Source organism: Tachypleus tridentatus, chromosome 13 (genome assembly GCF_004210375.1).
Source record: "Tachypleus tridentatus isolate NWPU-2018 chromosome 13, ASM421037v1, whole genome shotgun sequence".
Taxonomy (NCBI): domain Eukaryota; kingdom Metazoa; phylum Arthropoda; class Merostomata; order Xiphosura; family Limulidae; genus Tachypleus; species Tachypleus tridentatus.
Window position 1 is genome coordinate 185,489,158 of NC_134837.1, and position 22,877 is coordinate 185,512,034.

A 22,877-nucleotide genomic window follows, 5' to 3' on the forward strand; every position below is an offset into this window, starting at 1 on the left:
GGATCGTTCAAAAGATGTTCGGCAAATAGAAGACTGTACTTTCAACCAGGAGTATGTCTTCTTTGGATAACTCAAAGAAAGGTCACATTTGAGAATGGTAATAAGCCATGTTGGGATGGGATAACCAGTAGATACAGCAATATTATCCAAGAACAGATCCAATTCATCCAACTGCACGTGGATACAAAGGCCAAAAGAAACAATAGCAGACTGTCTATTCTGAAAAAACATGACCCACTGAGGATGGAAAACAACCTCAAATGGAATGCTGTGGTACAGATTGAAGTTGAGGCATACAGTAAAGACAGTTGCAAACAGTACAAGGGAAGAGGAGGTTTATGAGACTCAGTGTACAAACTTGGTACTGGAAAAGTATGGAAAGCCCCTGACAGTGAACAGTCCAACATCTTTAAGACCGATGTCCTGGCAGGGCCATAGTCCAGTTTCAATCAAATGAGGTCACAATATACTTTTAGCACAGAACACTGATCTGCTCCTCAAGAGGTGGAGAGAGGACATGAAGGATCTTCAGTACCCTTGAACACTTAACATGTAGCTGTTTTGTGTGTGTGTGGAATAATGGTCATCTTACGGTTAAAATAAGCCCCAAGAATTTTGCCTCAGGGACTATGGGAAGCACAACTTCTCTGGGATGGAGCTTGGAATCGGGAAGAATTCCGTGGTGGCAGAAGTGCATTAGACTGTTTGAGCGAGAAAAGGTAAAACAGTTTGCTGTAGTCTACCTCAGTAAATGACTGACTGAAGGCAGTCTATAGTTGCTGTTCAATAAACCTTGTGCTTGATGACTGACACTCAAGAGAGCTCTGAGAGACTCATGGTTCCTGTGGAAAAGAATTGGAAAGTGTCAAACTCGCATGGAATTAGAATTGTCATTACATTAAAAAATGTTTAATACAAATGGGCAAATGGACAAGCAACCCATATCAGTGGAGGTCTCGCAGGATGCCATACCTCTATGTATTATTATAAGCTTTCTTAAGGCCACAAAAATATAGAAACAAGATGTTGCTTGAGAAAGGTTTCCCTGATTGATGTTTCAAGTTCAGTCAGGTAGACCACAGTGGAGTGCTGTTGTCAGAACTCACACTGGGTAGGCAAGAGGAGGTTCTTTGATTCAAGGAACCAAACAAGAAAAGCATTAACCATCCTCTCTAAGATCTCACAGAGAGGACTTATCAAAGCAACTGGATGGCAGTTTGAAGGAATCTTGGGATCCTTCCCAGGCTTTGAAAAAGAGAGGACAATAGCATGGTACTAAGCATTAGGAAAAACATTCTCTTGCTAAATCTGGTTAAAACAATTAAAAGAATAGCAACAGGAGCAGAAGAGAGACAGCACTCCATCTTATAGTGAATATCATCATGTCCTACTAATGTACTGTCAGACCAATGAAGAGCAAGCTTGAGTTCCACTGGTGTAAAGGAATAACTATAATAAAGATGATCAGTCTGAAATGAGAGAGATGATGGGTCTGCTGTGTCTTGATGGCTAAGAAGGTGGGGGATGAAGCTGCATGAGAAAAGCTTTTGCTGAAAGTACTGTTGATGCTCTGAGCATGAACAACTTCCTGCCCATCAGAGAGCAAGAACGAAAGGGGAGGCAAAAGTGTACTGCCCACTGACCTTTTGAATCTTGTCCCATGTAACTTTGGAACTGGTGGTAGAAAAGATGCTAGAGGTGTATTTAATCCAAGATTCATTCTTGCAGTGACATCTGAATTACTGAGCATGTGCATGGGCCTGCTGAAATGCATTGCAGTTTAAAACTGTGGGATAGCTACAAAAGCAACTGAGGGCATGAACGAGTAATCATTTTGCATCTTGAGGATGCAGAAGAGAATTGACCCGAGGAAACACAAAACACCCTTTCCTGAAGCCAAAGGAAGTGAAACCAGACTGCTGTGTCACTGGAAGAAGTGGTGGGGACAGAGAATAGAAGTAGACAAAGATTTGTCACTCTTTTAACCATGGAGAACAAAAGACTCTTCAGATGTTTAGAAGACAACTGTGCTGAAGGCACAGAGAGATATGTCTGCACTCTCACTGTGGCAGTGGAATGAAGTGCAGTAGCATATGTCCTAGATGGAGTGGGGGACAATAACTCTGAGCCTATGGGTAGGAGATATTGTTTATAGTTTAAGCTTTGTCCCTCTTTCTCCTCCATTCACTTAAGGCAAGAAAATGCAGTAAGAGGGGTGTAGACCACTACAGCTAATACAGTTCACATCTGTAGACATCAAGGTCTTTGCCACCACAACGAGCACATGGTAAAAACCACAATGATGTCTTTGAGTGACCAAACTGCTGACACTGAAATCATTTAAGAGGGTTGAGAATGCATGGCTGTACCTTGCAGTTCAGATAACCTGCTCGGAATGTAGCAGGAGGACATAGTGATGTAAAAGTCAATATCAGAACATCAGTAGGCATTATAATCCATATTTGTGAGTGGAAATTCAGCACACTGTAGAAATTCCTTGGCTGGAGAAACCAGCAAACATCTCCAACTTTCGAATGTTTGTTAAATCATTATCAACTATAACTACTCTGGAAGAACTCAGAGTTGCATGGGGAATAACCTTGGTGGTACATCCCCAATAGATTTGGTTTCAAAAAAGTTTGGCACTATGTTGTGAAGATGTTTCCACTAAAATGTCTCCAAAACACAACTTCCTCACTGACTTGGGAAGATAGCAAGCTCCTCTAATCCCTTTTAAATAAAACAGGAAGACATCTGCCTCAAGAGTTTCTCACATAAGGAATACATAATCAGAAATCAAGGTACAGCATCTGACTGATGGTTACTGTACAGAGTCATCTATGAGTGGTAGTTTTCTGATAATCCGTTTTTTTTTTTCAGTTGTTTCATTTTTTCGTAAATGGGGATATCCATAATAAAAGGCAATATATTTCAGTGCCCACTGACCCCACCCACTATAGAGCCCTAAGAGGGGATGCGCTACAATGCCAAACAAGAACACTGCAGCAACACCAAGGTTTTATGAACACAGTAGCTGAACTCCAGCATCAGACACAATGTTCATTGAGAACATCCAATACTGATACTCAGTGACCCTAGCCCCAGTGGACCAGCTGGTTGACCCTGGCCCACCCCAAGGGTGCCCCCATCTACAGGAATTCAGGGCCAAAGTGGTGTGTTTGGGTTTGACCCTTCATCTACCAGGATACTCTACTTTTCACAGGTTGCCATGTATAGCAAACACATGGGTGGATGTTCAGATCCCAAAGGAGGTAAACTGAAAGTGGATAATTTTCTTTCGGAGGTCCCCTCACCATGTACAGGAATCCACCTAAAGGAGAAAAATGTCTTTGAACAATAGTGATGAATATAGTATTATGAGTAGAAGATATTTAATATTATTCAGAAATATAAGACACAGAACTCTATCATACACCTACACTCTAAATATAAATCAGTCAGGTGTCATCAGATGCTACAACAGTTTGCCCTGTGGACAACAAATCTCCATGCAGATGTCCAGAACAAAACCCTCACCAAGGTACTCTCTCAAATTTTTCAAGCTGTTTTATAGTAGATGAACACAAGACATATTTACAAATGTCATTAAAACTTCATAAATTCACTGTTCCAATGACTGTAGTCCAAGGCTTTTTGAAAGTTGCTTTCAAATATATCAAAATGATTCAAAATCTACATAAGATAAAGAAAAGAATAATTTCATATTACAGTACGTTAACACTTATATCAATAATATTAAATTATTCTGTGTAATAAAATAAAATTTGTAATATTTATTAAATAAATCAAAACTGCCACCTCCCCAACCAAAATGTCACTAGTCTTCCAGTCTTTTTATAAAAAAAGTTGAAAATGAAACTCATAATAAGAGAAAAAAAAAACACAAGAAATTATAATCAACTTGAGATGTATATCAAACAAAATATATTACCTTCAGCTAAACTCACAAGCAAATATGATGTGAAGGGTTTAAAGCCAACCCAAATACAGTATATGCAATATGCCAAACAAAACTGTTACAGTTAATGTTTCTTATTTGTTAGGGAGATGTAAGTTGATGACAGTGGCTATGTGTAAACTTAAGTGATGTATAACTCAACACGACAATCAGGTTTTCAAACTGAAATATGATAAAACATGCAGAGCAAGGATAAACTGAATATGGTTATTAAACTTTATTACTAAACAAGCAGTCTTAGGAGTGAAGAAACTAAGCATGGTTATACAAGTATTTTTAAAATGTTTGTTAATTCATACTGTTAAGAAAAGACATTGTTTAATTTGTTTTTTGCAATCCCCAACACTGATGGTATACGTGATACATACTTTACTGAAGATCTGACCAATTAAAACACCGTTACTGGTTAACACTATTTTATTGTATCAAATTACTACTTAAGTTAATACTGACAATCAACATTTATTGTTTTATGTTGTGGCTTGGACTAGTAGAATTAGTCACCGTAACAACTTAAGAGTTAAATCACTGTAATAATGTAAATCCATTATTATTGAAAAGACTACTTGTTATAAAAAATACATCAACTTCAACATGAAGTGATCATTCTGAAACATTTTCAAACATACCATAATACTAAATACAATGTGTGATGATGACAAAACCTTGACAGTAACAGAAGTAAATATTCATGTCAACTCATTATGCCTAAAGTATTAATCAAAGAAAATATTAAAATTGTTACACTATTTTATGCATTTTCCATTTAAGTTTGCTTCAAACTTAAGTATCATTAGACAATTTGCTTTGGTTTTGGCAAACTATCTAATAATTGTATTTGAATGGTTATTTCATCATCAGTATCAAATGATCTGATTATCTCAAAACTCCAAACAATTTTTACATCTAAATTAACTACCATCTTTATTTTAAAAAGTTTTGTACATAAAAAACAACTTTTTCACTCAAACACTATCTCAAATGCTAATTATTATAGGCCTCATTACCCATTAGCAAACACGTTTTCATTTTTATTACTTGCATGTTCTATGGTACCTTGAAAAGTAATTTCACATTTCTTGGCGCTTGCAGAGCTAGTTTTTAAAATAAATAACAGGAATAACTACCTGAGAGTGAAAATCAGAGCCAGCATTCTGAAAACACGAGCGCCTCCAACTGGCATTTGACTTCTGTATAAATGAGCTTTGATGTTGAGAGCTATCCACACTGGACGTGCTGGTTCCTGATGAGGAACTCTGTAACCCTGAGGGAAAATATGGATGTTCTAACTGTTAATTCTCTAGATAACAAAAAAAAAAGTGAGCCTCAAGGTTTTGATTGCAAAACTAAAATACACAAGGGTTAAATAATGAAACCAGAGTAAATAGACAAAGCCTTGAAAGATAAAAGTTATTTCAGAATAAAAGCAATAACATTACACAAAACCACACATTTATTTAGATGATAAAATGTAATAAATTATAAGGAGTTGTAACAATAGCTAAATATTTTGCAATAAAACCCATTTAAAACATCAAATCCCATCTTGTATTTCATAAATGTACATCAGTTGTTGTTTTTTTTGTACATTAGCACACAAGTGTGGAATAAATTACACTTAAATTGTTAAAATGTTAACAAGTTACTAGGATAAAAGTGAATAGTAAAATGTCTATTTTATTCCTTTTTAATATCTCATACTTTATGCTTAAAGAATATTAAGAGAAAGAACTAATATATTCATTCTACAATACACAGTTAAAATTGGACTTTATTAAGTATCTACCGTTAGCGACAATATATCTGTAGTTTGTGTGTGTGTGTGTGTGTGTGTGTGTGTGTGTGTGTGTGTGTGTACACGCGCGCGCGCACATAATACTCCTTCAACTTAACCTTCAAATAACACATTTTGGTGTGGACTTTACAATACAATGTCAACTGTATTCTACCAATAGCACTACACATTAAAACTTTAGTAAATTTTGTGTATACTGTCATTAGTACTTGTGCTGAAAATCATAAACGTTATTTTTAGAATAAAAATCTCAATTTAAATTCATAAACACATTTTACACTGCTATTATAATCCTAAATAATAGTTGTATCCTACACCTTTAAAGCTAAAAGCTAGGGCTGCGACGATTACGGACTTTAGTAACTGGTTAATCGTGTAATCGTCACAACCCTAGGAATTTGCGTGTGACAGCCTCACCGAATGTTAACAAAAACTCTAAAGGCTTTCAACAACAACAAAGAAAATTCAACCAAACAAAAAGGCAAGCAGTTCGTAAAATCTCGATAGGCAAACATACCAATGTCAAGGTCAAATAATGGAATATTTACACGCAAATATCAATAATTGCATTGTTTTCCCTCGTTTATTTTTCTCGGAAAAAAATCTTACATTAACTGGTTAGGAAATCCATAACCTGTTAAGAGCAGTAACCAAACCATAACCGGTTAATCGTGTAATCGTCACAGCCCTACTAAAAGCCAGATATTACTTAATTTAATGGACTCAGAAAATGTTCAAAAAATACATTAGAAACTTTCATCTTGGACATAAAACACCCAACACTTGCTACATGAAGCAGGTGTTTCTACCCAGGTAACCATTAATTCATCTTCCCTCTCAAGGTTAAGACCACAGATGCAAAGCTAAGAAATATATACTTCATTTGAAGCATTACAGGATATGTTCTTTACAAATTTTAAGCATTTTGGAGGTTACTGTCCAATAACACAGATAACCATCATATAGTTGGAGAATAGAGAATGCCAAATGAGAGTTTGTGTTACCATTTTCATAGGATTTAAGTACACATGAAAGAAACTTTATGTGGAGCTGCTTAGTGGAACTTTAATATTTAAACATTATATTTATTTTACGATAAGTTTACGTGACAAAATTGTTGAGTTTCAAGGTTTATTTCCCTACATACCCTGTTTTTTAGAAAATCGGGAATGGTTTAGAGGCACATTTTCTAACCACTCACAATTTTGATTTTGTATGTTAAATAACTGTTTTCTATTACAATTTGTTTCTTCCTTTCCTCCATCAGCCCACAAGTTTTCTTTTCTTGTTCCTTTATCTTCCAAACAGCTCCCCAGTTTAACAGTCTGAGTTCGAGAGTCTTGTTGGTCATTTTGGATAAAAGACAACTGTCTAGTATTCTTTGCATGCATAGTTTCTATGACTTCTCCATTGCTGCATTAGTTTGAGAGAGAAAAAGAAAACACATAAAAGATGAGTTTGGCAAAATTGAATTAAATTACATCATCAAAAGTTCTTTACAAGAAGGTAGAGAGGATGTTAAGAATTCTCATAAAATTATTTACACTTGTTTCAGAAAGGAACTGCTACAATCACCAAAAAAATTCCAATAGATACCAGACGGAAAATGGTTAATACATTTCAAACTGAACAACAATAAAACATTTTATATAATTTTTCAGATGCTCAAAGAAAAGGTTGGCGAGTTAATTACCAATAACTTATTTTCCATGTGATGAAAAATAGAGTGTACTGGAAAATAAAAAATAACTTTTCACCATGACATTTAACAAATCACAACCACAGTGAATGACAAAATGTGCAATGCAACGTGATGCTGTGTCTTGCATCATACTAGAGTTCATGTTACATAGTACTCTCATAGCACTATTGATATTTGGACAGAAACCTGGGAGAAGAAACTTAGATTATGGTACATGTAATATGTGGAATATTATGATAAAAGCATATTAAACAATACTTTTCCTTTGTGGATGACACTTTGTAACAACAAAAAATTAAATCAAAATAAAGTGTGTTTGTACTCAATTACATAAACAAAATATTTTGTATTCTAACAATGATTATTTAAATAGAAGGTTTAATACCTATACCAAAGTACAGAATAGCAATTTTGACCTTCTTGGGTCATCTTCAGTTAACATTTGGAATATGCTTTTACTTAAATTGGATTTTTCATCATCATGATATTTAAATTTTATTAAAAGTCAGCAGTGCAAAATGGAGAGTTATATTCATTTTTAAAGTAACTGAAACAACCTATTACTCCAGAAAACAACCGATTTTATTTAACCCTTTAACTACTAGCAGCAACTACAGTAAACAGAAGATTGGCTTTGTCAGTGAAGAAACTTTCCTCTGTGTTCATCAAAACCTCTTTTCTTGCAGAAAATGACAACCTTCCACAAGTATGAATATGTCCTCAGACACCAGGTGTGAAGACATCTGCAAGAGCAAGTAGGAAACAAAGATAAACAATACCTCAGGTGAGGCCTCAGCCAGCAGACAATATGAAGTATCCACATCACCCATTCCTACAGTCAATTGTCACATTTTTTCTGTGTTTTTATCATAAATTAGGTAAGTTATTGACAGAATAATGTCTTGAATATCACAATGTATAATATAGTAAAATATGCTATTAATGTACTATTTTATTTATTTTCTTTAAATGGAGAAATGACACTGAGGATTAACCTGATTTTGTGGTGAAAGGGTTAAGCCAACATTTAGTCATTATGGCCTCACTGGAGCAAACGAGACACTTGCTAACTGATTTAGGCTTATATAAAGGAATCTTTTGTACCAATATTTTGTATAAGTTTAAATCAGTTGGCTAGTGTCTTGTTTGCCCTGATGAAGCTGTAATAACAAAACATTGGTTCAAAAAAGCCAGTATTTTTCATCATGCTTTATTTATTTCTAACCAATCTAAAAATTTGCAGAAAAGTCTATATTAATTTCTACTTAAATTTTAGGTATAAACTGCTTTCCAAAATGTTGAACAATTATGTGAAGTTCATGTTACAGCCTCACAGCTCACAAAGAAATAAGCTGTATTACTATAGAAGTTCTTGATTTCAAATTTCAGGGACATTTTCTTATGTTGTAAGCTATATTTTCAATGTTAGATATTTGCTAGAGGGTGTTGAAGTAAAGATTAGATAAATTTATAAAACTAGTTCTAAAATATCTTGAGAAGAATCAAGAAACCAGGATGCTTTATAAGTATGAGAAGCAGTGAAGCATTGAGTCAGTCTTCAGTTAGTAGAGTGTCAGTCATGCAGAAACAGTTAGTTGTAAGTTAGCTCAATGGTTAAAAAGTTGTTCAAGTAGTCAGGTTACTCAGCTGAAAAGTTATGAAATTGTACTAGTCAAGTTTATTGTGTGTGTATGTGTGCATCTTTAATTATCATTATCTGCTCAGAAATTTAAAATTATGACATTTTGATGATAAAGTGTAAAGTGTGGTTATTTGTTAACCCTAACTCCGATCATAATAATCTTAAAAACTGTATATAAAAAAAGACAAATAACTAAATACATTGAATACAGTTGAAGTTACTTTGTAAATAAAATGAAAGGTATAGCAAAATAAACTCTGAAAATATTACTGAACAATGCCAGTTTGTCATTCTTAATTTGTACAATTTGTGGTTGTTTTTAAAACAATCTTAGTTCAATTAATTTAATCACTGATTTTTTTAACATTCTCTGTAGTTTGATTCATTATCCTGATGTTAAAGTAAGAAATATGATTCTTTAGACATCAAGTCTTAAAGGTTAGATTTCTTCTTTTGAAGTGTCTGACAGAAGAATCGTTTCTATAAACTTTATGAATTCTTTACAGTTTTTAATACTGGTTTAAATTATTTACACTTTATAGAGGGAGAAATATGTTTATATTCACTTTCCATAGTGTTCCTACTCACTTGTTATCTATTTCATCTTTTCTTTTTTCACTGTCAGTGGAGTTCAGATCTTGAAAAACAAAGACTTTTTTATGTATTTCATACATAAAACTATAAATGCTAATCAAATCAAATCAAGACATTCATTCACTACATAAAATATATTATTGTGTAACTTATCACTTTCGTGCAACTGGTTAGATTATATGTTTCTCAGATCAATGCAAGACCTAACATACATTCTTGTTCACAATTAAATTCCCCACTGTTTGTTTGGTTCTCTTATATTTTGAAATGAAATCAAGAATGGATATCAGACAATACTTTTATAATTGCTGCTGAAAAGTTGCAACCAATATTAAAGAAAAATGGTAATTCTATACAAATTAATGCATCTAAGAAAAAATGTTAAATTAATGTATTACTCTCATGTATAAATCTTTGATAATACTCTGTTGTGCAGTATATAGGGCAATATAATCTGCCATTACATGTGCACATACAACAAAATTCTAAAAAGTCTGAAAACAGAAAAATATAACCTTAAAAATTAAAATTTTTACCTATTTGTTGGATACATTTCATTTTAAATCTGGAATTAGTTGCAATTACTTGGGTACATAATTTAGAGACAGATTTCACTTATTTGAAATTAACACCAAATAATGTAATTCAAACAAATACAATAAATATTTCATATTCAAATACTTTGTAGTAATTATAATTAATTCATTCTAAGTCTTTACATGGTTTGACTAGATCTATGCTTTCCTGGTCTTGATTCAGCTGGTCCTTTGGTAAATCTCTCATTAGGTCAAGACTCCTACTCTCTGGATTATCAGGTTTCATAGTGATTACATTGTCATAATGTGTTCTAGTAGCACTCATGTTGCTTACATCTGGGGAGGAAGAATGCAAGGAATATTGTAAGGGAGATAGTTGTGATGGTAATGAATTACACAAAGTTATCTGTAAATGTGACAACTGGATAGAGTCATTTGATTTTGTTCTGGAAGGGTCCCCTGTTGGCAGCGAGTGCTGTAAATGTGTTGATATGATAGATTGGTTTGTCACAGAGTTTTCTACTTGAGGTAGTTGGACAGGAAGAGTGTTAACTTGTGGTGAAAGATGAGTGATGGATGGTGTTTGTGGTGACTGGTTAACAGATGGTGGTTGTAATTGTACTGAAGAAGTTTCTGGCCACGAAACTACCAATGGAAGTGAAGACTGGTTGAGTCTAGATGTCTTAGGGTGTGAAGTATGAGCTATGAAGGATTGAGAATTGGTGGTGGGTGTTCTATTTCTAGGTGTGAAGCTTTTGAAGTGAGGGTGAATAGGTCCATTGGAATGGTCAGCAACTTGAAGATTCTGAAAGAAAATACAAAAACATATTATAACACTGTCTTTTCTCCTTACATTTAATTAGGCTGGCACCATTAAACTGATTAAGAAAAAATAATTGTAACATAAAATTACACTAGCACTGGACCACATGCACACAGCCTGGTGAGAAAGCTGTGGCACTATGAATAGCAGTATAATTATTATAAACCAAGATTTTCCTTTTATATTAATGTAGAAACGTTTAGCAACCCCAAAGGGTCTGGAATAAAAAATGGAGTCAAACAGAATAAGGTCAAAATAATGTTATTCTGATAAACATACAACCCTTGAGGCATTCTGCTAGCTGCGAGTATTGATTTATGTTGAGCATGAATGATGTAACATAGTTAACTTATTTAAAAATATAGGTCATTATCTTCATATGAACGAAATAAAGTTAAATATTTTGTGAAACTGACACACTCATTTTTGTTTGTCAAAAATATTCTTTAAAGTAGAATAATGCAAAAATAAAACATTTGAATATTAAGCTATCAACTAGTTTGGGAACCAACTAAAACTAACCTCGCAATTAACATTTAGCATTTCCTGCAGGTAGGATTTAACTCATAACCACTTACATCCAATGAGGCCAATCCTTCAGCAGAGTTGTTAGAAAGGCACATTTTAACATCTGAAACTACTATGCATCAGAAACTCATCCAATGGATTATTTAAAAATTAGTTATTCTAAGGTATCAAATAATTCATAAAAAGATGGATAATGCACAGGTGATTTCTTTTTATCATGAAAAACCAAACCTCTTATTAGTGATTATATACAGGAACACCAACCCACCCCCCACTCCTTTAATGTCCTTTACAATTTTATATTTAACTTTAGACTCACAAATAAATAAAAATATATAAACATAACCTGCGAAACTGGTTTATATCCCAATACTGGAGCAAAACGTTTAATCTTTCCATGCACAGTGCTCCGGGCAATGTTAGATAAAATATCGAACCACCTGTTTAAAATAAATAAATACTAATTATGAAAGGTCTGGTTCAAAACTTATCCCAACATACAATTGTTCAATTTTTGTCTTAATTATGTAAAATTTGGAATATCTAATGTACGTTCTTTTCTCTGTAATCTCAATCAATCAAACTGCATTTCAAACATAAAATTCACTCTATTCTGGATGACATTCAGCAATTATTCTGGTTAGAGATAATGGAGTTAAATGTTTTACAGTGCATTACAATTGTTTAAAAACTGAAGAGTGTATGTTTAACATCAATCATATATTTTCAAGTAATAACTGGAATATGAAGTATATCTTAAAATCTTTAAATTATAACAGTTTCATAAACCACATTTGCTGTTTGATTTTCATCTAAACAAATATTTTGAGGTGATCCCTCATTCAACACCCTACACATCACTGACCATTATAGAAACATGGTTGTTTAAGAAACATTCTAGTAATTTTTATAGTTTAGAATATTTAACATTGTCTAGAGTCAAACTGCTAAGACTGACATTGACCAAATACAGTGAGAATCATTCCCCATAGTGCATAGTGTTTACATACAAATTTTGGTTGAAATTGGCACAACTTTTTATTCCTGTAGCCAGCACTAGGATGGTTTAAGGGAAAGTTATAGTTTTAAACACACTACATAGTAAGTTTAGCACTCTGTACTGCATTTAATATTTTTATTAGTATCATAGTGGATCATAGAATGGTTCCAGTATTTACTTTCAAACTTTTAGTTCATAGCTCCATCATCTCTTAACTAATTTGAGATCTAATTACAGTTTTAACTTGAGAGGTCAAACCTTTTTGATAGAAACATTTGACCTTGCCCAAGTCCTCATATATCAATTTATTTTAATCTTGCCTAAAATAATTTCAATTTGAAGGTAAGCTGGTAGAAATTCAGTTGAGTAATAAATTCAACTCGGGTACATGCATACCTCATGCTTGGTATTGCAGGCACACAAAAACATAACTGTTTTAGGCAGGATTAGAGTAAATTAATCTGGTACCTTTTATTTCCTTTTTATTAGCTAAGTGCTGCAGCTATTTAGAGTGTATATATGTGTCTCCTTATAGCAAAGCCACATCAGGCTATCTGCTGTGTCCACCAAGGATAATCAAACCCCTCATTATAAATTTGCTCTTATTTTTATGGATGGCTCAAGTGTCAATTTTCTTATTAATACTTACTAACTTCATACAATTAAAGTGGTAACATCTCACATATTAGTCACTGTACGTCTATCCTCTTACATCAGACAATAGGAGTGGCTTAATGAGTTGGTTTTGGTAAAACAATATGAATTATGATCTTTATAAGTAAAAATGTGAAAACTTGCATTTCCTATACTTATTGCTAGTTTATTTTTTAGTTTTACACTAAGTATGTAGTTCATAGTGATAACATTATTAATCTAGTACTTCCAAAGAAAGCTTAAACAAGCAACAAAGATAAATTTTCAAATATTTAGCATTCTGACACCTAATATGTTTAAACAATTATTACTAAAGTTCAGTTTATTAATTACATAGAAGACTAAAGTGGATAATGTACTTAATTAGTTAGTAATTTTAAGTGCTTTTCAGCAAGAAAATTTTTCATTTTTTCATATCACAATAAAGGTTAAAAGACTATTTGAAAAAGAAAAAACTAGATATACAAAATAAAAACATATTCACCCTTTTTTCTCTCAAAGTAAAAAAAAAATCTTGCATAACTGCATAAAATGTTTTAGAAAATGATTAAAACCAATAAAATTAACCAAAAACAACTTACCAATTTGACTCTTCCCTACTTGTTCCTTTAATGAAATGAACCCTTTCAGGTGCCGTTAGAGCAAAAGAAAAGGAGTTTCCTGTGATGTATTCAGCATCACTTACTTCAAGAACTTTATTCATGTCAATAACACCTTGAGGCACAGTGTCAGGCTAGAAGGCAATAATTATTTGTAATTTTATTCACTAAACCAGAATTTTATGATTGATTTGATTTTTAACTACCTACCTTATTCCATTTGAACTATAACATTAAATATAGAACCATTTCTTTCACTACCATACTGCCAACGTACAGATACTTCATTAAGGGTCACTCTTTGCACTACTTTCAATGTTAATGGTACAAGTGACAAATTTAACTGACCAAATTCTCCAAAAACTGCATGTAACGAAAGATTATTCAGAAAAGCATTAAATACAAAAAAAAAAAAAAAAAACGATGCGTTACTTTTAAAATTACGGATCCAGATTCATTAAAATTATTTTAAAAATCGTCCTCTCCTATTCTCCAGTACCAGATGCTTACCGAAAAAGCAGCCACTGACCCCAAAATAAGAGATCTCTCATATCCTTCTGAAGTTCAAAACTGTGTGTTTGGCCATAAAGACAAAAGGATATAAAAATGTAGAACCAAAAATTATTTATTATCTATTTTTTCCCTTTTAGTTTGAAGCCTCCTGTATACGTTTTAAACACATTTACACTAAAGTAAATACTTCTCCAATTTTAATATTAAAATAAAAATATATAAACCTCTATAATAATCAATGAACTTAGATATCAGTAAACTTTAATTTGTTAATTTCTTAAATTATAAATGTATTGTTATCTGTGCATTAATTAGATTTATAAAACATATTTTCAACATAATACAACGAGTATAAAAGTAGCACAGTTCACAATGGTTTATTTTAAACTAGTTTATATTCGATTCTTTTATCGCAAAAATTTATAAACGTCGCACTTACATGTTCGTCTACAGAATACGTCAACTCTCCATCATCATACAAAACAAACCAACGTCTCTGCCATCGCTACACGGGAATAAATAAATAAAATTGGGTTTCAGAGGTTGTATTTTTTATACATCCATTTTATAAAACATTTCTTGATGAATTAATTGGGGGAAGATATTTTAAACTTCACGTGTTTGTTTTTTAAATTCCATCATAATGTTATTGTATTTACTATTAACATTAAAAAGGATATGCTATAATTATGCTACCCCATTTACTGCTACTCAACAGATAGCTCGCTGTAACACTTATTCAGCTTCAAACCATAATATTTAACTATACGATACATGACATTCCATGAACAAAATAGTTCCCGTTATATAGAGTGAAACTTAAAATCTGCAAGAAATACCAAACACCTTGGCTATCACAGAATAATGCAATAAATATAATCAACCAGAGAAAGAGCTTGAATATATTTCAACTGAATCAGATTGCCACAAATTAATTTTCAAATCAGTTTTTCTTTTTTTATGACAAGACCTTGTATCACAACGTGGTATCCTTGGTTTTGTTTAAGAAATGTCTGGTGACTATTCAATAGCAATTACGATCATTCTTTACTGAGTATTTCACGATGGTTTTAGCGAGTTACATTCCAAATTTAATTAAACCACTTTTGTTGATATTATATAAACTAATGTAACATAAAACTACAGCTAATAATCCATGATTCAATAAATCAACTTCTTAATCTTATGAAGAAATATTAGAAACAAATCCTTAATTTACTCTAGTGTACGAAATCACGTTTTTTCTATAGGATTCCCCCTCTAATTTTATTTTCACCCCTTCTAGAAATAAGAAATTTAAAGTACATTACTTATTATAATGTTGTAATTGCTCGGTAGAGCAAAATTTTCATAGCCTTCTATTTTGTTTGGTTCACAGGGCCAAATAGAAAATTGGAACCCCACAGCCGCACCCACTTGTCACATCCACTTTCAGAATTTGTCAAGAGTTCCTATTTAACACTATTATTTACAACTAACAGAAAAAAAACAAGGTTTTTATCTATCAAATGCTATGTATTACGTTGTTTTCTATATAGAAAAAGGTTAATTTCTTTTTCAGAACAAGCTTTGGTTCCATGGGAATCACATTAACTAGCTTGTAATGACTCTTGTGGAATAGAACGACAGAGAAATTGAGTTATACGACATTGTCTGCTTTCTGCATGTTATTATTCTATGTTTCTTAGTACACTGTTTAAGTAAAAATTTAGTGCACTACCACCATTAATATAAAATTGTAGAGTTAAGTTATCGACAATGAACAACAAAATATATAGGCAAATACTTTATTTTCATGTGTATTATTTATTCAGTGTTATAAAAGTAAAATGTAAAACTAGAAAACGTTTTGATTAGATTAAGTAAAAATTATTTAAAGGTGCTCGCATAAAGCAGCTCGTGAGCAATGTGATTCAATTCTGTAACGTGAACTATACGTTTCCCAAGTGATTTACAGCGTACATTATTTGTTTTGTTTGTTCTTGAATTTCGCGCAAAGTTACACGAGGGCTATCTGTGCTAGCGAGTCTAATTTAGCAGTATAAGACTAGAGGGAAAGCAGCTAGTCATCACCACCCACCGCCAACTCTTGGGCTACTCTTTTACCAACGAATAGTGAGATTGATCATCACATTTATAACGCCCCCACGGTTAAAAGGGCGAGCATGTTTGGTGTGACGGGGATTCGAACCCGCGACCCTCAGATTACGAGTCGCACGCCTTAACCCAACTGGCCATGCCGGGCCTACGTACATTGTAATGACGCGAACAGTACTAGTTAACACGATTCACAGGTGCACAGTTACCAAACTCTTAATTTCTAATGACACAATCTGACTTAATGTTAAGAGTTGCACATCTCATCTATCAAAAACATTACCTGTAACTTCGATAAAACTTCAATATTAATTTTGGTTGTTTCTGTAACGTTAGTATAACTTATTCTTGGATCGTGTATTTCTGGCACACTTAGAAGCAAATCAACTGATATAATTAGACCTTAGGACGTAAAATCTAAAAACACTCTTAACTATAATTAAATATAGTGGCTCAATAGCCTACTAGAAGACTATCTTTGCTTAGAAAGATAAATACATGTGACAGAAATAAACTAATCGAGGAACAACATATTACAAGTTTAATCTCAATGGCACGCCAGTTTTGTAAATGGCAGTTACATTAAAAATTCGGTAACGTACTGAAAAGACGACCTACAAATGACATCCTATATTACACGAGAAACAGTGTATCTATCAAGCTTCTCCAAATATACCTACATAACTTGAAGATATTGCATGTCATCTTACGAAATTATTTAACAAATTTTACAACTCCATGAAGACATTATCCATGGACCAGACTATAAAACCATTAAAAGCATTAAACCAAAATAAAATGTATGACTGACACGATAGCTTATTGTAATGCACCCGTTTGTCTTTAGAAGAAACGGTCTAAATGTAATACAGTTTGAAACTGTTTTCTTCTGTCCTAAATTTATTATACAGTTTACTAAGCAACGAACAGGTAAATGATTTTTCTTCGTTTACTATGTCGACCTATCTAACTTTCTAAATTGATATATTTTTTATCCGTGGGTCGGATGTGAATTAGGGGGCTCATAGTTCGTTGTCACAAAAACACTATCTTTAGAGCCGTGGATGTAATAAGAACGACAGTCAAAGTACTAGCTGACTAAACACGAGCAGCCAAACATCACTTTTTACCTCTACGATGGATATCGAGGTCGTCTCTGGATCTCGGGTTTTCGTAACAAAACAGGAACATGTGAACTACGTAGCCACCTGAAGCCAAGCTGTTCTACATTTGTGTAGTTGTTGCTTTCTGGGAATTTACTTTTGCTATTGAGTGCCAAAAACGCAAATAACTTGAAAAGGGAAGGTTTACATATATTAAGAGGCCTATAAGCTATTCTGTCATTCCACTGACTTGTATGTACAGAAATAAGCACATCCGGTTATTTTACTTGTTCCATCAAAAAGCAAGTAAACCTCTCATCCACGTCCCTCTGGCGGTATACTCACTCTCATCCAAACTATGATTACCATATTTTAACTCTGAAAGTTGGAGGCTAAAACAGGTGTAACGGAGGATAAGGCTTAAAATTATTTCTTCACCTACATATTCTATTAGATTATAACAAGATGTTTGGTAGTTCCTGCTTTCATTCTATCTAATGCCAAGTAAACTACTCATTAGTGCTGGTTAACCCGATCACCTGTTCCGTAGCAATGTTACATATTTATGATACCGCTTGGTCTTAATAGTACTACAGTTATTCTTAAAATCACAGAATATACAGGGTTATTCAGAAATTGTCTCGTGCGTTTGGTCTTTCTTCACACGTTAGCCTTAAAAATAAATATTATTGGTGTGGTAGTCTGAATCAGATACCTTATGAACTGCTAGTCTGTTCCATACTTTAAGTAAAACTACATAAAGGTTTGTTTGTTTGAAGTTAAGCACAAAGAAGCTACAACATGGACTACCTGTGTCTGCCCACCACAGATATCGAAACCCGGATTCTAGCGGTGCGAGTTCGCAGACATACCACTGTGCCACTGGGGAGGGCACTGTATAAAGGAAGTCAACAACACTGAGCGCCAACATTAAGGTTACTCTCGTCTGGCACAATAAGGGGGATTTAGTCATATTATCGTCTGCACCCCACAGCTCCAGGGTGGAGACGGAATTTTTGGGAGGGATAACCCATGAGCCCTCGGATTTACAGTTTGATCATGCTAACCATCAGAACGTGCTCCGCCCTACTTTTGGATTACTTCGCACAGTTCCTTTAATTCATAATACGATTACTATTATTTTTTAACTTTATTGCTGAAATAATGGAAAATTATTCAGATGGTTAGGTACTTATTTAACGTTTTGCAAGTTAAACAATAGGGATGTTAAAATAAAAATCTGTAAACAAATTAATGGAAGAGCAAACAAACACTTACCTTCTTTCTGTTTCGGTCGTCCGAAAAGTCAGTGTCTGGAGCAACGAACAAGTAGCCGAATTTGAAAACGTTTCTAGTGGCCTGGCAGAGAATTATATAAAATGTGATAGCTTTAAACTATACTAAACCAGAATCTTGTATAACAAATTCATTAGTTTATTGTCTCTTAGCAAATATTAAAACAGAACTAATTCACTTCGTTTTAAAACTAATTTTAGTTTTAGACAGATTAGCGGGAGCTACTAATGTAACTCGACCGATTTATGTTCCTCGGAACTGAACCTTAACTTCCCTCTCCATTTCTATACTCCTGTTGATTTTTAAAACTTTTTCCCACTTTATTTTTATTACCCTTGTATTTAGAAACTCATACACACACACACACACACACACAAACCCGTAGAGAAGTAAACCGAAAACTGTCTTTAGTTACAGGATAATTAAACCACTACCGTATTTATTAAATAATTTATTCCTTGCATTCCTTTTTTATTTTTCCTTGGATAAAATGTTGTGATTGCTTGGAATTAAAGCTATACAATGGACTATCTATGCTCTGCCAACCACGGGTGTCGAAACTCGGTTTCTAGGACTCTGAGTCCGCAGACATGCTGCTGTGCCTCTGGTTTTTACTAATATAGTCCAGTTTTTCTTATGTTTACAATAAAAGCGTCCTACTAAAGACTTCTTATTTTTTAAATAAGTCTGCCAATGTTCACGTTTCTGATATCAATTTTGTTCCTACCCTCGTAGTTCAACTCAACATACTAAGTATAAATAGTATTATATCCAGCATTCGTTCAGCTCTGAACCGGTAAACAGTAATATAATTAACTCATTTTGTTTTGTAGAAAATTAGTTTGGTGAGAATTTCTTAAATATTTATAATAATCGGGTTTTTTTTTTTCTTAATGACCAAAAATATTTAAAGAATGAAACTGTATGACCGACAGAGGTAGTAAGTATGGTAAACAAAAGATGCGTAGAATTTCCTTACGTGTTACTTAAAACTAGTTCAGCCGTTTGCCTCAGTGACCTCGCCCGAAATCGACCCTGATTTTTAGTAAGACCTGAAAACTACCCACGGGGAGATAGATATACATGCGTTTCAGACTGAAGGAAAAATCAGGAATATATTCATTGAATAAACACACTTCTTTACCATTGACTTTAAACCATTTTTGATTAGACATAACGTTTGTTAATATAAACATTCAAGTTACACCTAGCGACCACTAGAATAATCTACATTTATTTATTTACTATATTTATTTGTTAATTCTTAGACTTTTTCAGCTTAAGGGAAACTTGGGTAAAAATCTTTTATTTCATCATTATGTTTTTCAAATAATTTTAATCTTTCAAAAACAAACCTCGGTGTACAATTAGAACATTAAAATTTAACTTCGTGTTGTAGCCGTTATGTTCGAAACACAAAAACTAATTTTCTCTATGACAGAACAAATAAATATCTCTGTCTAGACTTGAGAAAGATCAGACAGTAAATTGGTCGACAGCATCTTACTACATAGCAGTATTAGTGGCATACTACAACGCATGACAAAAAGGATTAAACTAACAACTAAAATGTCACGAGGAACTCGGTATACCATTATCTTACCTTCCATCTGGAACACGTGCATTCACTGTTGATCCCCTAAAGACATTCATTATACATATACGATGCGATAATGCGTATAGCATAATAGAAAAAGGATCTGCCTTAAACACAATATTACGAACAGTGGATTGACCTGTGTTAATTGTCGGGGTCACGCATTATTACAAAGACAAATTATGAAAGTATATATTTGTACACTTACTATCATGCCAATTTACCTCCATTATTAGATATGTCAAAGAATTACTTGCTTATAAAATTGATTTATACGTTTCTTTTCTATGGATAACGCAATGCATATGATTCGGGGAACATTCAGTATCCTTATCAATAAGTTTAACATTCGTGATTAACACTGAAAATTTAATTGTATTTTAGTTTCTCGCGTTCTCTTTTAAATCAAGAGTTTCAAGTGAAAGATATGCAAGGATAACATTTCAATTCTCTTTTATCCAATAAAAAACCATTGCTCACGAGGCGTTTCGCTTAATATCAGAACTCAACCAGAATCCTTTTCATACTAAATATATAGTATGCCCAACAAATAAGTGGTTTCTAAACCTATAGGGAAAGATCCTAGGGCTAACATTCCCCAAGATAGTTGGTAAACTATTTACAAACGATGTGTTTAGTATTGATAAGCTATATCAGAGTTAGATTTTTACAGGCACCAAGAACATACAAAGAAGACTTCACGTTTACTGATACATATCAAAAACAATGTTATTAAAACAACAGTGTGTTGGATAAAAAGCCAATGTTTAAAAACCAAACACCTACGTTAACTAACACTGTTAAAAAAACAAACACATCAGGATTGTTATGTACATGAAAACAGAAGGTATTTAACATTTTACACAGAGTAAAGGTGAGTGTCATTCCACATTCACCGAAAGTTTTCAAACATTTAAACACATTCGTACGCATAATGTTTACAATAATGAAACTAGGTGTGGTATATGTCTCACTTACCGATATACAAGTTATACAAAGTTACGATTGTTTTCCTTTGGTATCGTAGAGAACAGGTTCAGTAACACTTCTAGGCAGACTCAGTGATACCTTAGGGCCACAAACGTCCGTAATACATGAACATTGAAATAAAAGGAATATCGTTTGTTATCTGTATATTTAGTGGTCAATCATACCAGTCTCATCCTCTAGATATAATCACACAAACATCTATTGACAGTTTGAGAATAGTCCTTTATTACTGATCATTCGTCCAGCTGACTTTTTGGAAAATAAAAATCACTTTACACTTTGTTATACTTCTTTATTTAAATTTATTTATTTTTAACTTGGGCTTTCATACTGAATATTTGCACAGAGGCAATTACAGGCTATATTCACTAGCTGACGTAGTTTTAAACCAGGGGTTCCCAACCTTTTGGCACTCGCGACCCCTTACCTAAAAGTTTGAAACCCATGCGACCCCCTACTTAGGGCTTACTATCAGCAGCTTAATTTTTCTTTTATTTTCTGTAAAGGAGAGGGAAAGAAACATCTAAAAAAATATTTAAAAATTCTTTAATTTGCTAATAAATAATTACATCACATTGGTCCAACCTGAATTCACAAAAAGAACATATATTTCTTAAAATAATATTAACATAGGTTTGAACAGCTATCCAACCCAGCTAGTGAGATGCCTGATGTTGCATTTCAGCAGCAAGCTTTGAAATTCGTGGCCGAGCGTTTGTGAGAGCCAGTCTCATGTCATCTCCAATATGTTCCTATTCTTTGTTTTTTATATTGACAAGAGTGGAAAATCCTGCCTCACACAAGTAGGTAGAAGCAAATGGAACAAGGACACGTAAAGCTATCATGCTGACTTTGGAGTATGACTGATACATAGCGCACCAGAACTGAGTCACGGATTTCACCTTGAAGAAATCACGAGCTGAAGAGTCGTTCCTTAGATCCAGAAATTCATCTTGGATATCATCTGGGATGCTGGATACATCAAATTCAGTACAAAATGGGTTTCTTACCAGGGCCTCCTGTTACTGTGATAGCTCAGGGAAGTGACGCTCGACTTCCTTTTCTAGAGACTGAAGATGTTCGGTAATCTCATCCTTGAAGAACTGATCCAGTTGGATCTGAGACTCATCCGTCACTCCACAAAGTTTTTCAAACATAGCGATGTTTCCAAGATTGGTTTTCCGACGCCAGTTCTGCAGTTTGGAAACAAAGGCCCGAAGACTATTTTGAAAAAGGAGAACATGTGTTTCCCTTCCTTGAAGCTTCAAATTGAGCTTGTTCAGCTGGTCAAAAATGTCGGCTAGGTACGCAACCATTTTATTCCATGCTTCATCTTCGAAGTGAGCTACAAGATCTTTCCTTTCTTGAGTCTCCAGGAATAGCTTTATTTCATCTTTCATTTCAAAGACACGATTAATAACGTTTCCTT

General features: G+C 33.5%; 1 protein-coding gene across 4 annotated transcripts in view; it reads right to left on the reverse strand.

Moving 5' to 3' along the window:
* Positions 1–22,877, reverse strand: part of LOC143236714 (uncharacterized) — a 57,263-nt gene that overhangs the window by 19,246 nt on the left and 15,140 nt on the right. For 2 of the 4 annotated variants that reach the window (XR_013019722.1, XM_076475146.1), the window contains exons 2-9: positions 18,844–18,924; positions 14,805–14,870; positions 13,835–13,986; positions 11,946–12,039; positions 10,432–11,053; positions 9,707–9,755; positions 6,922–7,187; positions 5,107–5,243 (exon numbers count right to left, since the gene is read on the reverse strand). Coding sequence is in view for 3 of the 4 variants with exons in the window: in XM_076475146.1 (XP_076331261.1) it covers positions 5,107–5,243; positions 6,922–7,187; positions 9,707–9,755; positions 10,432–11,053; positions 11,946–12,039; positions 13,835–13,986; positions 14,805–14,870; positions 18,844–18,924 (1,467 nt within the window). In the remaining variant the exon portion in view is untranslated. The remainder of the gene's footprint in view (positions 1–5,106; positions 5,244–6,921; positions 7,188–9,706; positions 9,756–10,431; positions 11,054–11,945; positions 12,040–13,834; positions 13,987–14,804; positions 14,871–18,843; positions 18,925–22,877) is intronic. The other 2 variants (XM_076475147.1, XM_076475148.1) reach the window with 2 other exon arrangements.